This window comes from Pristiophorus japonicus, chromosome 12 (assembly GCF_044704955.1).
Source record: "Pristiophorus japonicus isolate sPriJap1 chromosome 12, sPriJap1.hap1, whole genome shotgun sequence".
Taxonomy (NCBI): Eukaryota; Metazoa; Chordata; class Chondrichthyes; family Pristiophoridae; genus Pristiophorus; species Pristiophorus japonicus.
This window is the reverse complement of record NC_091988.1, coordinates 145,241,102-145,257,781: the sequence shown is the minus strand read 5'-3', so window position 1 is coordinate 145,257,781 and position 16,680 is coordinate 145,241,102. Positions and strand designations below refer to the sequence as shown.

Here is a 16,680-nt window from a genome sequence, read left to right as displayed (position 1 = left end):
GGAGTTCCAAGAAGCGCACTTGCTTTGGGAGTCTCGTGTCTGGCATGCAAACTATGTGGCCTGTCCAGCGGAGCTGGTCGAGTGTGGTCAGTGCTTCAATGCTGGGGATGTTAGCCTGAATGAGGATGCTAATGTTGTTGCATCTGTCCTCCCAGGGGATTTGTAGGTTCTTGCGGAGACATCGTTGGTGGTATTTCTCCAGTGATTTGTGGTGTCTACTGTACATGTTTCTGAGCCATAACAGGAGGGCAGGTATTACTACAGCCCTGTAGACCATGAGCTTGGTGACAGCTTTGAGGGCCTGGTCTTCAAAAACTCTTTTCCTCAGGCGGCTGGAGGTTGCACTGGCGCACTGGAGGCAGTGTTGGATCTCGTCATCAATGCCCGCTCTTGTTGATTGGAGGCTCCTGAGATAAGGGAAGAGGTCCACGTTGTCCAGGGTCGCGCCATGGATCTTGATGACTGGGGGGCAATGCTGTGCGGCGAGGACAAGCTGGTGGAGGACCTTTGTCTTACTGATGTTTAGCGTAAGGCACATGCTTTTGTACGCCTCAGTAAATACGTCGACTATGTCCTGGAGTTCAGCCTCTGTATATGCACAGACACAGGCATCATCCGCGTACTGTAGCTTGACAATACTGTAGCTTGACAACAGAGGTTGGGGTGGTCTTGGACCTGGCCTGGAGACGGCGAAGGTTGAACAGGTTCCCACTGGTTCTGTAGTTTAGTTCTACTCTAGCAGGGAGCTTGTCATAGAAACATAGAAATATAGAAATTTACAGTGTAGAAGGAGGCCATTCTGGCCCATCGTGTCGGCGCTGTCTGACAAAGAGCCACATGGCCCTTGGTCAGCAGCCCGAAAGGTTATATATAAACCTATGAACAATGACGGAAAGGCAAAGAGCACACAGCCAACCAATCCGCCTCACCACAACTGAGACACCCCTTATACTAAAACATGCTACACTCCACCCCAACTGGAGCCATGTGATCTCGTGGGAGAGGCAAAAACCAGATAAAATCCCAGGCCAATTTAGGGATAAAAAATCTGGGGAAATTCCTCTCTGACCCATCCAGGAGATCAAAACTATTCCAGGAGATCACCCTGGCCGTACTCTCTTCCCTGCAGTACTTACTATTATAGCTGCTCCGTCCAACAAAAGGTCATCCAGTCTAATCCCAATTACCAGCTCTAGGTCTATAACCCTGCAGGTTACTGCACTTTAAATGCCCATCCAACCATATCTTAAAAGTGGTGAGGGTTTCTGCATCCACCACTCTTCCAGGCAGCGAGTTCCAGATCCCCACAACCCTCTGCGTAAAGAAGCCCCCCCCCCCTCAAATCCCCGCTAAACCTTCCACCAACCACCTTAAAACTATGCCCCCTCGTAATAGACCCCTCCACCAATGGAAATAGACCCTTACTATCCACTATGTCCAGGCCCCTCAATATTTTGTACACCTCAATGAGGTCTCTTCTCAACCTCCTCTGTTCCAATGAGAACAAACCCAGCCTATCCAATTTGTCCTCGTAACTAAGATTCTCCATTCCAGGCAGCATCCTAGTAAATCTTCCCTGCACCCTTTCGAGTGCAATCACATTCTTCCTATAATGCGGCGATTAGAACTGCACGCAATGCTCCAGCTGTAGCCTAACCAAAGTATTATACAATTTAAGCATAACCTCCCTGCTCTTATACTCTATGCCTCGGCCAATAAAGGCAAGCATTCCGTATGCCTTCTTAAACACCTTATCCACCTGGCCTGCTACTTTCAGGGATCTGTGGACAAGCACTCCAAAGTCCCTTTGTTCATCTACACTATTAAGTGGCCTATCGCTTAATATGTATACCCGTTCCTTATTAGCCCTCCCAAAGTGCATCACCTCACACTTCTCTGAATTAAATTCCATTTGCCACTGGTCTGCCCACCTGACCAATAGATTTCTATCCTCCTACAGCCCACGAATTTCCTCTTCATTATCAACCACATAGCCAATTTTAGTGTTGTCTGCAAACATCTTAATCATACTCCCTATATTCAAATCTAAGTCGTTGATATATACCACAAAAAACAAGGTTCCCAGTACTGAGCACTGCCGAACCCCACTGGAAACATCCTTCCAGTCATAAAAACATCCATCAATCATTACCCTTTGCTTCCTACCTCCAAGCCAACTTTGGAACCATCTTGACACTTTGCCCTGTATACCATGGGTTATGACCAGTCTACCATGTGGGACCTTATCAAAAGCTTTGCCGAAGTCTATATATGCTACATCGTACACACTACCCTCATCGACCCCCTTGGTTAACTCCTCAAAAAATTCAATCAGGTTAGTCAGACATGATCGTCCCTTAAAAAATCCGTGCTGACTGTCCCTAATTAATCCTTGCCTTTCCAAATGCAGATTTATCCTGTCTTTCAGGATTTTTTCCAATAATTTTCCCACCATTGAGGTTAGGCTGACAGGCTTGTAATTACTTGGCCTACTCCTTTCTCCCTTAAACAAGGGTATTACATTAGCAGTCCTCCAATCCTCTGGCACCATGCCCAGATCCAAAAAGAACTGGAAAATGATGGTCAAGGCCTCTGCTATTTCCTCTTTTACTTTGCTCAACAGCCTGGGATGCAGTTCATCCGGGCCTAATACTTACTCTCACTATATTTATTTGATCCAGAATATCACACTCCTCCTCGATAGCAGTATCTGCATTGCCCCTTTCCTTTGTGAAAACAGATGCAAAGTATTCGTTAAGAACCCTCCCAACATCTTGCGCCTCCACACAAAAATTACCTCATGGTCTCTAATAGGCCCTACCCTTTCTTTAGTTACCCTCTTACTCTTAATATATTTATAGACCATCTTAGGGTTTTCCTTAATTTTACTGGCCAAGAATTTCTCATGCTCTCTCTTAGTATTCCCAATATCCTTTTTAATTTTGCCTCTTAACTTTCTATATAGATGATATGTATTTAGCTGTTGATAATATGACATAAGCATCCCTTTTTTTCTTAATCTTCCCCGTAAGTCCCTAGACGTCCAGAGGGCTCTAGAATTATTTTCCCCAGCCTTTTTCTTTAAGGGCACATGTTTGGCCTGAGCTTTCCAGATCTCCTCCTTGAATGCCTCCCACTGTTCCGACACTGATTTACCCACAAGTAGCTGTTTCCAGTCCACCATGGCCAAATCACTCCTTAACTTAGCAAAATTAGCTTTTCCCCAATTTGGAACTTTTATTCCAGGCCTATTCTTGTCCTTATCCATAACCAACTTAAATCTGACTGAATTATGGTCACTGGCACCCAAGTGCTCTCCCACTAATACCCCTTCAACCTGCCCAACTTCATTCCCCAAAACTAAATCCAAGACCTCTCGCGTGTTGGGCTTGCTACATACTGACTAAAAAAGTTCTCTTGAATGCATTTTCAAGAATTCTAATACATGCCCAGCAGTGTGATCAGCCCTTTTTTATTTTTCAGTTCGAGCCATATAGCCTCATTTGATGATCCCTCTAACATATCATCCCTCCTCACCGCTGTAATAGTTTCTTTAATCAGTACCACGACAACCCCCGCTTTTTGCCCCCCGCTCTATCATATCTAAAAATCCTGTAGCCAGGAATATTGATCTGCCAAACCTGCCCCTCTTTCAGCCATGTTTCTGTAATGGCTATAATGTCATACTCCCAAGTGTCGACCTGTGCTCTTAGCTCATCCGCCTTATTCGCTATACTCCTTGCATTAAAGTATATACCATTCAGCACAGGAAGACCTCCTTGCTTCCTACATACTAAGCCCTGTTTCCTCTGTTTTACAGATTTGCTTTCTAGATTCTTGCTATCCAGTTTCTGCTTTACTTCCTTCCCTTTTAAATTCGTTCTCAAGTTCCCATCCCCCTGCCAAGCTGGTTTAAACTCTCCCCAACAGCACTAGCAAAACTCCCCGTGAGGATATTGGTCCTGGCGCTGTTGAGGTGCATCCTGTCCGGTTTGTACAGGTTCCATCTCCCCCAGAAGCAGTCCCAATGCCTCAAGAATTTAAAGCCCTCCCTCGTACATCAACTTTCCAGCCACGTGTTCATCCTCTCTATCCTTCTATTCTTATACTCATTAGCACGTGGCACCGGTAGTAACCCGGAGATTACTATCTTTGAGGTCCTACCCTTTAATTTTCTTCCTAGCTCCCTGAATTCTTCCTGTAGACCTCATCCCTTATGTTACCTATGTTACTGGTCCCGATGTAGACCACAACCTCTAGCTGTTTACCCTCCCCCCCCCCCACCCCACCCCCCCAGGATGCCACGCGTCCGCTCTGTGACTTCCTTGACCCTGCCACCAGGGAGGCGCAAAACCATTCTGGAGTCACGTCCATGGCCACAGAAACGCCTGTCTGTTCCCCTAACTATAGAATCCCCTATCACTAGGGCTTTTTTGTTCTTCGTCCCTCCCCCTGTGCAGCTGAGCCACCCGTGGTGTCTTGGAATTGGCTCTGGCTGCACTCCCCAGAGGCACCATCGTCCTTACCGATAGTCAGAAATGAATACTGGTTGAAACCGAGATGGATACACGGGGGACTCTTGTGCTAGCTGCCTAGCACACTTACTATGTCTAGTGGTCACCCGCTTCCCTCTACCTGCACACCTTTAAGCTGCGGGGTGACTGTTATGTATGCAACACTATGTAACCAGCATTCTACCGCCACCAGAGGGCGTATCTTTTGGAATCCCAAGGGATCCCTGCATCCCTTGGGAGCACTGTATATAAGCAGGCCTCCCATGCTGTACCAACACTCTGGAGTTAGAATAAAGAGACTAAGGTCACACTTACTCACGTCTACAGTACTCAATCACTTAAGTTATTCTGGACATAACAACTGGTGATGAGATAATGAACCATCACACGAAAATGCAGAGAACTTTTGGTATCCTGGAGAAATTCTCAGAAGGGGATGATTGGGAAGCCTTCGTGGAGCGACTCAACCAATGCTTTGTGGCCAATGAGCTGGAAGGAGATGAGAACGCTGCCAAACGAAGGGCGATCCTCCTCACCGTCTGCAAGGCAACAACCTATGGCCTCATGAAGAATCTTCTTGCTCCGGTGAAGCCAACAGCCAAATCGTATGAAGAACTGTGTACGCTGGTCCGGGAGCACCTAAATCCGAAGGAGAGCATTCTGATGGCAAGGTATCGATTTTATACATGTCAACGGTCATAAGGCCAGGAAGTGGCGAGCTACGTCGCCGAACTAAGACGCCTTGCAGGACATTGCGAATTTGATGGACTCCTCGAGCAAATGCTAAGAGACATTTTTGTGCTTGGCATTGGCCATGAGGTTATCCTTCGCAAACTATTGACTGTTGAAACACATAACCTGAGCAAAGCCATAACGATAGTCCAGACATTTATATCCACCAGCGACAACACCAAGCAAATCTCGCAGCAAAAAGATGTTTCAGCAAGTACTGTACACAAAGTAACCTCATTTTCAGGCAGGAATGCATATGGCAGAACGTACACGCCTGCAGCTGCACAACTTCAAATGACTCAGAGTCTGCCATCAAGCGTTAATGCGAGGCAGTTAACACCTTGTTGGCGCTGCGGATGTGATCATTGAGCCCATCAATGCCGCTTCAAACACTATGCGTGCAAAGACTGTGGAACAATGGGACACCTCCAGCGAATGTGCAGACGAGCTACAAACCCTGCAAACCACCACGTTATAGAGGAAGACTGATCCATGGCGGATCAAGCTGAACTAGAGACTCAAACTGAGGAGGCAGAAGTGTACGGGGTACACACCTTCACCACGAAATGTCCACCGATCATGTTAAAAGTTGAACTGAACGGAATTCCAGTATCCATGGAATTGGACATGGGTGCGAGTCAGTCCATCATGCGCAAAAAGGCCTTCGACAGGCTGTGATGCAACAAGGCACACAGGCCCAAGCTGAGCCCCATTCACACCAAGCTGAGATCTTACACTAAAGAGCTGATCCATGTAATTGGCGGCGCAGCAGTAAAATTCTCCTATGATGGAGCAGTGCACGAACTACCACTATGGGTTGTACCAGGAGATGGCTGCACACTGTTCGGCAGAAGCTGGCTGGGTAAAATCCGCTGGAACTGGGATGACATCCGAGCGTTTTCGTCCATCGATGATGCCTCACGTACCCAGGTTCTGAGCAAGTTCCCTTCGTTGTTTGAGCCAGGCATCGGAAGTTTTTCAGGGACTTGATTCCCGGTACACGACCCATCCACCACATGGCACAAGCAGTGCCCTATATGATGTGAGAGAAAGTGGAGATCGAGCTAGACAGGCTGCAACGGGAGGGCATCATCGCACCAGTGGAGTTCAACGAGTGGGCCAGTCCAATTGTTCCGGTTCTCAAGGGCAATGGCACGGAAATTTGCGGGGACTGTAAAGTACCGATTAACCATTTTTCGCTGCAGGACCCAAGGCAGACGATCTATTTGCAACGCTGGCGGGAGGAAAGATATTCACCAAGTTGGACCTGACCTCGGCCTACATGACGCAGGAGCTGGCGGAATCTTCGAAAGGCCTCACCTGCATCAACATGCACAACGGTCTGTTCATCTACAATAGATGCCCATTTGGGATTCGATCGGCCGCAGCTATTTTTCAAAGGAACATGGAGAATCTGAATAAAGTCGGTTCTGCGCACCGTGGTTTTCCAGGACGACATACAGGTCGGGACGCCATCAAACACTTGCAGAACATGGAAGAGGTTCTAAGTCGGCTAGATCGTGTGGGACTCAGGTTAAACGCTCGAAGTGTGTTTTCCTGGCGCCAGAAGTCGAGTTCTGAGGGAGAAGAATCGCGGCAGACGGCATCAGACCCACCGACGCCTAGACAGAGGCCATCAAGAACGCGCCGAGACCACAGAATGTGATGGAGCTGCGGTCATTCCTGGGACTTCTCAATTATTTTGGTAATTTCCTACCCAGGTTAAATACCTTGCTAGAACCTCTACACGTGTTGCTATGCAAGGGAGATGACCGAGTATGGGGGAAATCACTAGAGACTGCTTTTGAGAAAGCCATCAATCTGTTCTGTTCCAACAAATTGCTTGTCCTGTATGATCCTTGTAAACGTTTAGTGCTAGCTTGCGATGCGTCTTCATACGGGGTCGTGTGTGTGTTACAATAAGCAAACGAATCGATGACACTGCAGCTGGTCGTTTATGTATTCAGGAGCTTGTCCAAGGCCGAAAGGGCCTACAGCATGATTGAAAAAGAAGTTCTGGCATGCGTTTACGGGGTAAAAAAAAATGCATCAATATCTGTTTGGGCTTAAGTTCGAGTTAGAAACTGACCATAAGCCACTCATATCGTTATTCTCAGAGAACAAAGGTATCAATACCAATGCCTCTGCTCGCATCCAAAGATGGGCGCTCACGCTGTCTGCATATAACTATGTAATTCGCCACAGGCCAGGTACAGAGAACTGCGTTGATGCCCTCAGTCAGCTACTATTGCCCACCACCGGGGTGGAAATGGCACAGCCTGCAGACTTGCTCTTGGTAATGGATGCACTTGCAAACAAAAAGTCACCTATTACCGGCCCACCAGATCAGGACCTGGACCAGCCAGGATCCTATACTGTCCCTTGTAAAAACCTGTTTCCTCCATGGGAGCTGGTCCAGTGTCCCAGCTGAGATGCATGAAGATATCAAGCCGTTCTTGCGGCGTAAAGACAAAATATCCATACAGGGTATTGGTTAGGCCGCACCTGGAATACTGCATGCAGTTTTGGTCACCTTACTTAAGGAAGGATATACTAGCTTTGGAGGGAGTACAGAGACGATTCACTAGGCTGATTCCGGAGATGAGGGAGTTACCTTATGATGATAGATTGAGTAGACTGGGTCTTTACTCGTTGGAGTTCAGAAGGATGAGGGGTGATCTTATAGAAACATTTAAAATAATGAAAGGGATAGACAAGATAGAGGCAGAGAGGTTGTTTCCACTGGTCGGGAAGACTAGAACTAGGGGGCACAGCCTCAAAATATGGGGGAGCCAATTTAAAACCGAGTTGAGAAGGAATTTTTTCTCCCAGAGAGTTGTGAATCTGTGGAATTCTCTGCCCAAGGAAGCAGTTGAGGCTAGCTCATTGAATGTATTCAAATCACAGATAGATAGATTTTTAACCAATAAGGGAATTAAGGGTTATGGGGAGCGGGCGGGTAAGTGGAGCTGAGTCCACGGCCAGATCAGCTATGATCTTGCTGAATGGCGGAGCAGGCTCGATGCCTACTCCTGTTCCTAATTCTTATGTTCTTATATTCTATGTTATGTCTTTTGTGGGGTAATCGTGTGGTTTTGCCCAAGAAAGGCAGGGTAACGTTCACCACGTGCTGGAAGAGGAGAGGAGGCCAGGTCGCTGGTAGGGAAGGAGAGCTCCAGTCATCGCTGAAGAGGGGGGGGGGGGGGGGCGAGGCCAGCCGACCCGGTCGCCGTTGAGGAGGAGCTCGCCTGTCACTGCAGGAGGTCCAGCCATCGGCGAAGAGGCCCAGACTCCGTCGAGGAGGAGAGGCCCATCTGTCGCCGCTGGAGGTGTTCCGATCGCCGCTGGGGGGGGGGTTGGGGGTGGAGGCCCGATAGCCAGGCCCAGTCGCCACAGGAGGCCCAGCCAGGAGGCCCAGTCACAACAAGTCACTTGTGGGATTCGCGGGGCTGGGATTAGAGTGGGGATTTAAGTGTTGTGAGACCCATTATAACCCTACTCGCTCAGCAGAAACCTGGTGGGTGGGCAGTTAAAATCTTACCTGTCCGAAAGCCACCATGATCTCAATATTTGCAATTTTAACCTGCTCTCCTGAGCAGGCAGCAAGGACATGTGCCCGAAGCTAACAGGGTCCTTCTTTACATATTTATGTGGCAGACCGATGACATCATTGAGACCTGACTGTAATTTTAACTCAGGCCTGGCGGGGAATCCCCCTGGAGTTAAAGTCAGGGCCCATGGTAGCTTTTAACGGATTCCCAGTTTTTATATAGTAAGGCTGTACAGAAAACGGAATATTCTGATGATAAAATGGAAACAAATGTAAAAAGAAATACATAGCAAGTTAATCAGCATTTGCAAAGAGAAAAGACATGTTGGGTGTGAAGAACAACTTGGTTAGAAACTCCTAGGGGCCGAAATTGCCCCTTCCCTTAGGACCTGTTACTGCCAGAAATCAGCGGCCACGCAACGGAATGCAATGGCCGGCAATTTTTCGTGGAATGGCCGCCATTTTGAAAATTCCACGCCTGTGGTATCCCAGCGGTGACCTGCTTCCCCCACTATCGCTCCACTGCTGCCGATCCGTCCTAAGTGCATCATCAGAGCGCACACCGCCGACATGCCCCTCCAAACACAAAATTCCATGTTGAAAATCTTCCTTACACTGCTCGGTGCCACCAACAGCTTTTTCTGTCAGTGCACTGTGCTTGGAGTACTTGCAAAATGGTGATGCAGTTGCCATTAAAGGGGAGGACCTACTGGCCTGGCCGCCATCTTATTTTTTTTGCCAGGTCTAGCCAACAATTATGCTCCCGGGTTCGGCCGGGCCGCCAACAGGCAGCCAGTCTGCTGGCCCCAACGAAACCCTCCCTGGCGGCCCAGTGGACCTAACAAAGAATCGCAGCATCTCTCCCTTTTAAGTGAAGGGGAGAGACATTGTGACGCCACACCGTGATGATGTTATCATCGCTACGCTGATGAGTGACAGCGGCGGACACTCTGCTCGCCCACAACTTCTGCCACCATTATGACCGACTTCTGGGACGCTCGGGGGAAAAAAAGCCAAGGAGTGGAATTTCATGCAAGAGGCCACCACACATACCGTGGCGCAGAAACTGTTGAAACAGGGTAAGTGCAGCGCATTATCGGCGGGGCGGGGTGGGGGGTGGGGAGCACTTTCAGCCCCTTAGCCACTAGTGACGTAAACGCAACGTTAGGTTGAAGTATGGGGGAGGAATTTGAGGCAAGACCTGGTTGCACTCAGAATCTGCTCTTTTTTGTCCTTTTGTAGAATTCTGATAGATCAGGTGGGTGCTTCTTCTGTTTGCCAATCACCCACCAGAAATCCCATTGACTCCATCCCCTTTTCCCCCCAATATAAAGTGTGTGTCCATACTGCAGCCAACGTTCCCTTTCTTGCATTACATACAGATGGACATGGATCACACATTGCTGGTTACTGAAATCAAAAAGCAACCAATTGGCAGTCAGAAGTCGGCAAATGTCAATTTGCTCAGTTTAAAACAATATCAGGATCGTCAGCCATGATGCCCTGCCTTCTCATGAAGTGTCTCCCAAAAATTCTTTGCCTGCCCCCATAGGGCACATAATGGCATGGGTGCCCACTCCCTTTGTACCAGTGAACCTGTCCCAGGGATTTGGGATGGGGTCAGTGCTAGAGCAGACGGTTGGATGGAAGTCTTTCCCCGCCACACCTTCGACATCACAATCTTAAGGCCCTTGTCTTTTTCATTCTGCTCTTGTTATTGCTTCAAACTCTCATTGCAAGGGGCAGTGGATCTACCCATGGGAGAGATCGAGGATGCTGAACCCATAAGAATATCTGGTGCAGATCCAAAATTTGTAACATTTCCATCTCAATGAAATGAGAGTGTGAAGCTTTGTTTCAACACTCGAAACTGGAGCTGAGGATTGGCCGTCTCTGCTGCTGGGTTTTTTTGTGTGCCGACCCTCTTTTCTACCTCTGTAAAGACAAAGGAGAGAATCCTCTCTGTTAACATTCTTACTTTAAAAAAAAAAATTGGTAGTGTAGTATCTTCATCCCAGCATCACGTTCAAAAAGAGGGATTTTGGTATCAAGTTGACAAAAAAAATGTACTGCCGTATCTAAAAATTTTAAATTAGAAATGGAATGAATGCAAAACAAAGCCACAATTCTTGTGTTTATAGTCTCATTAAAAGAGTTTTCGGGCATGTTCCATCTGTCACCAGAATGTACTCAAAGCTGTTGTATTGAGCCACAGTTATGCTTAGTATTCACCCTCTACATAAAACATGAATTCAGATATTATCACTGTTACTGTTTTTGGGTTATCCTTACTCTTCTTCGTGGAAGATATTTTGGGCGAAATTCTATGGGGTAAATGTTTACCTTTAATGCCTGGGGGTTAAGCATTATCTGAGCCGAGTGCAGAAAGGAAAATCTTTAAGGGAAAATTGCACCCCTTTACAGAACTGCTGGATTTTCCTTCCGTTGTGTATGGAGAAAGAGTCAAACTGAATACTGTGAGCTCAAAGTAAAGTGTGACCGTAGTCTTTTATTGCAGGTCTCCAACCTGTGAAGCCTCCTTAAATACCTGTGCTCCTAAGGGATTATGAGATCCCTTGGGACTCCAGAGGATGAACCCTCTGGTGGCTGTACAGAGTAAATACAAGTATACATATATAACACCTTCCACTAAATTCAATGGAAGAAAAATCAGGTGAGTTCTATTTCCTGCCAGATTTTTCTTTCTGCACTCCACATAGGTGATCCTTAATGCCCGGGCATTAAAGGCCAAATCTACCCTCACCACATTTCAGATATTCCTGTAGTCTAGGACACAAGAAATATTGTAACGTATCTTGCTTTTTCTCACCATCTAAGGAAGCTATCTGGCTTGACTATCTCCTCTTGAAGGCTTAAGACAGACTCTCTGATTCAAACAAGGCACATTGATAAATGCCTTCAAAAAAGCTACCGTAACCAATCAGATTTAAATAACTGCCTATTCATTTTTGAATAAATTGACAAAATTCTGTAACAATTGTACCATTAAGTTGGGACAGGATGTCCATGAACGAAAATGGATGTGTACTGTGACTGAGTTAAAGAAGCCAACAGCATGCTAAATCTTAAACTAAAAATGCTTCATTTCTGTCACCATCATTACTACTATGAACTAAAATAATGTGCCCATTCTCTTTTGGTTATTCTACAGTTGAGTGTTGCTGTGTGCATTGGATTCGTAACAGCATGGACTCCGTATGCGATTGTAGCAATATGGGCAGCATTTGGGAACTTTGACACGGTTCAACCTCTAGCGTTTGCTCTGTCAGCTATGTTTGCAAAATCATCCTCGTTATATAACCCTTTCGTCCATCTGCTGTTCAAACCAAACTTTCGGAAGTTTCTAAGCAAAGACATTGCACATTTACTCAATCTGTGCAGGAAGCAGCGTGGGCCCTGCAGCAGTGGGCCAGACCTCACTTTACAATCGGTTTGTGATCAGGGCAGCTTGGATTCTACCAAATTTCCAAAAGGACTCGTGGATATGGATGATGCCTGCAACGCATGCACTGATACATTTGTATATTTCAGTAACTATCCCAAATCTCAGAGTTTGGGACGATCCACATCCAAAGCCAGCACTGGTATTCCAAGTGTTATCAGTACTGCACACGGACCCATGAACAGAACTACACTTGTGATGCTGACTGGAAGCATGACATCTCCAACTGAAAGTATTGAGGTTGCAATAGACACACAGCCCACCCAGCTCACTAAAGATCTAACATAATGATATGATAAAATGTCATTGCATCTTGTATCACCTTGAACACTGAAAGCATTGTGCAGATACACTTAGGGTGCCAAAATAGACTATTCAGTATGGTGAGGATGTATAAGGTATTTATGAAAATTAAGTGATGGTATAAATTGTTATGTCAAAAAGTTTGCAATTTTTAGTTCTGTAGTTCTGTACATTTGGAATAAGTTTACACAGTAATGTGTTAACACATCACATGAAATTTCTCTGTCCGAATATTTTAACCATCTAAAATAAACAGGGTTTATTAATGTGTTATTGCGTTTGTATGTTATTATCATACAGCATAGTTTCACCCCATGTGTGTAGCAATATGATGAAACACGTCACGAACATTGGGGACAATTTTAACCCCAAAGAATGGGTGGGTTGGGGACGGGTGGATAGTTCAAATACGTTATTGTTAGATTGCAACCACAACCCGGCAATGGAAGTGTTTGACAGCACATCTTCACTCCCTTCAGTCCAAAAGATGCAGACATGAACGGATATGGTGGACAACTGGTTTAGCCATTCACCACCAAATCTGGCTGGACCACATAAAGCATGATTAGGTCTTGCTCTCGTCTGACAAAACTGTTTCCTGGAATGCAAAGATAACCCCCAGCTTCTTTTCTCTAATGCTAACTGTCCTCTTAAACCCTGCTCCACCACACTCACCTCCAACAAGTGCGAGGAACTCATGGACTTCTTTATCTCTAAGATTGAGACCATCCGATCAGCTGGCCCTGCCACTTCCCTTCCTTCCCTTAGCCCACTGGGCCAAACTTCTTCTAAGGTTCCCCCCCTACCCTAGCCCTGAACTTGAATCTTTCTCCAGTTTCTCTCCGATCTCACCTCATGACTTCTCCACGCTCATCTTGTCCATGAAATCCACTTCCTACTCCCTTGACCCTAATCTTACTAAACTGCTGACCACCCAACTTCCTTTTTCATGGCTCCCATGTTATCTGATATTGTTAATGATTCTCTCTCCTCAGGTACTGTCCCCTCCCCTTCAGATCTGCCGTCATCACCCCTTTCCTCAAAAAAAACAATCCTTGACCCCTCCTTCCTTGCGAACTACCGCCGCATCTCCAACCTTATTTCCCTCTCCAAAATATATGAATGTGTTGTTGCCTCCCAAATCCATACCCATCTTTCCCAGAATTCCAAGTTTGAATCCCTCCAATCAGATTTCTGCCCCTGCCCCAGTACTGAAACAGCTCTTATCAATGTGACTGTGGCAAAGGTAAACTATCCCTCCTCATCCTTCTTGACTTATCCGCAGCCTTTGACACGGTTGATCAGTCCATCCTCCAGCGCCTCTCCACCATCTGAATAGGACTGCACTCGCCTGGTTCCATTCTTATCTATCTAATCATAGCCAGAGAATCACCTGCAATGGCTTCTCTTCCCGCCCCTGCATCGTTACCTCTGGTGTCACCAAGAATCTATCCTTGCCCCCTCCTATTTCTCATCTACATGCTGCCCCTTGGTGACATCATCCGAAAACACAGCATCAGTATCCACATGTACGCTGATGACACCCAGCTCTACCTCACCAACACTTCTCTTGACCCCTCCACTGTCTCTAAATTGTCAAACTGCATGTCCAACATCCATTGCTGGATGAGCAGAAATTTCCTCCAACTCAATATTGGGAAGACTGAAGTCATTGTCTTCAGTCCCCAGGGACTCCATCCCTCTTCCTACCATTTGTCTGACAACCTTGGTGTCATATTTGACCCTGCAATGAGCTTCCGACCATATATCTGCACCATGACTAAGACCGCCTATTTCCACCTACATATCATTAGCTGTCTCCGCCCTTGCCTCAGCTCATCTGCTGCTGAAACCCTCGTCCATACCTTTGTTACCTCGAGACTTGACTATCCCAAGCCTTCCATGTTCTACTCTACATAAACTTGAGGTCATTCAAAACTCGGCTGCCCATGTCTTAACTCACACCAAGTCCCAATCACCCATCACCCACCATGTGCTCGCTGACCTACATTGGCTCCTGCGTAAGAAACACCTCGATTTTAAAATTCTCATCCTTGTTTTCAAATCCCTCTCTGGCCTTGCCCCTTCCTAACTCTAATCTCCACCAGCTCCACAACCCCGCTCGAGATATATGCACTCCTCTAATTCTGACCTCTTGAGCATCTCCGATTTTAAATCACTCAACCACTAGTGACTGTGCCTTCAGTTGATTAGGCACTAAGCACTGGAATTCCCTTTCTAAACATCTCCGCATCTCTACCTCTCTTTTCTCCTCTAAGACGCTCCTTAAAACCTACCTTTTTGACCAAGCTTTTGGTCATCTGCCCAAATTTCTCCTTATGTGGCTCAGTGTCAAAAGTTTTGTTTTATAACACTCCTTCGAAGCACTTTAGGACGTTTTACTACATTAAACGTGCTATATAAATACAAGTTGTTGTTGCTTCCACAGGCTGAGGTTGTCACGTCAGGTGGTGGTAAACATCTGCAACCTCTCGGCAGAAGAGCTGCTACCTGCTGGACCTAGCGGACATGTATTACCAGTTGCTTTGAAGGTCACCACTGTCCTCAGTATTTTTGCCTCTGGTTCCTTCCAGGGCATTCCCAGAGACATATCGAGTGTCTTGCAGTCCACTACACATAAATCTATAAGGCTAGTGACAGATCGATTGTGTGCCCGGGCTGGGAGTTTCTTCCCCTGTGATGGCCATATGTGATGGCTAGATTCCCACAGGTACAGGGTGCCATCGATTGCACACACATAGCAATCCGAGGACAATCACCATAGTTTTATAAACTACAAGGGATATTCTTCCATCAATGCGTAGCTGGTGTGCGACTGCAAGAAAAGGTTTATGCAGGTCTGCGCCAGATTTTGGAAAAGCAAAATTCGGTCAGGCAGAGTCAGCATGGATTTATGAAGGGGAAGTCATGTTTGAGAAATTTACTGGAATTCTTTGAGGATGTAATGGACAGGGTGGATAAAGGGGAACCAGTGGATGTGGTGTATTTGGACTTCCAGAAGGCATTTGACAAGGTGCCACATAAAAGGTTACTGCATAAGATAAAAGTTCACGGGGTTGTGGATAATATATTAGCATGGATAGAGGATTGGCTAACTAACAGAAAACAGAGAGTCGGGATAAATGGTTCATTCTCTGGTGGGGAATGTAGGGTGCTGCAGGGATCAGTGCTGGAGGAGGGGACTGAGTGTAACACAGCCAAGTTTGCTGACGATACAAAGATGGGAGGAAAATCAATGTGTGAAGACACAAAAAAATCTGCAAAAGGACATGGACAGGCTAAGTGAGTGGGCAAAAATTTGACAGATGGAGTATAATGTTGGAAAGTGTGAGGTCATGCACTTTGGCAGAAAAAAAATCAAAGAGGAAGTTATTATTTAAATGGAGAAAGATTGCAAAGTGCTGCAGTACAATGGGACCTGGGGGTACTTGTGCATGAAACACAAAAGGATAGTATGCAGGTACAGCAAGTGATCAGGAAGGCCAATGGAATCTTGGCCTTTATTGCAAAGGGGATGGAGTATAAAAGCAGGGAAGTCTTGCTACAGCTATATAAGGTATTGGTGCAACCACACCTGGATTACTGTGTGCAGTTTTGGTTTCCATATTTACGAAAGGATATACTTGCTTTGGAGGCAGTTCACGAGGTTGATTCTGGGGATGAGGGGGTTGACTTATGAGGAAAGGTTGAGTAGTTTGGGCCTCTACTCATTGGCATTCAGAAGAATGAGAGGTGATCTTAGCGAACGTATAAGATTATGAGGGGGCTTGACAAGGTGGATGCAGAGAGGATGTTTCCACTGATGGGGGAGATTAGAAATAGAGTGCATGATCTTAGAATAAGGGGCTGCCCATTTAAAATTGAGATGAGGAGAAATTTCTTCTCTCAGAGGGTTGTAAATCTGTGGAATTCGCTGCCTCAGAGAGCTGTGGAAGCTGGGATATTGAATAAATTTAAGACAGAAATAGCCAGTTTCTTAAACGATAAGGGGATAAGGGATTATGGGGAGCGAGCAGGGAAGTGGAGCTGAGTCCATGATCAGAGCAGCTGTGATCTTATTGAATGGCGGAGCAGGCTCGAGGGGCTGTATGGCCTAC

At 46.4% G+C, this 16,680-nt stretch overlaps 1 protein-coding gene across 1 annotated transcript in view; it reads left to right on the top strand.

Annotated features, from left to right (window-relative positions):
- The window catches only part of LOC139276877 (opsin-5-like), a 57,167-nt gene extending 44,620 nt beyond the window's left edge, over positions 1-12,547 (top strand). Inside the window, exon 7 of the mRNA XM_070894875.1 lies at positions 11,969-12,547. Within this exon, the coding sequence (XP_070750976.1) occupies positions 11,969-12,547 (579 nt within the window). The remainder of the gene's footprint in view (positions 1-11,968) is intronic.
- Positions 12,548-16,680: the final 4,133 nt, after the last annotated feature.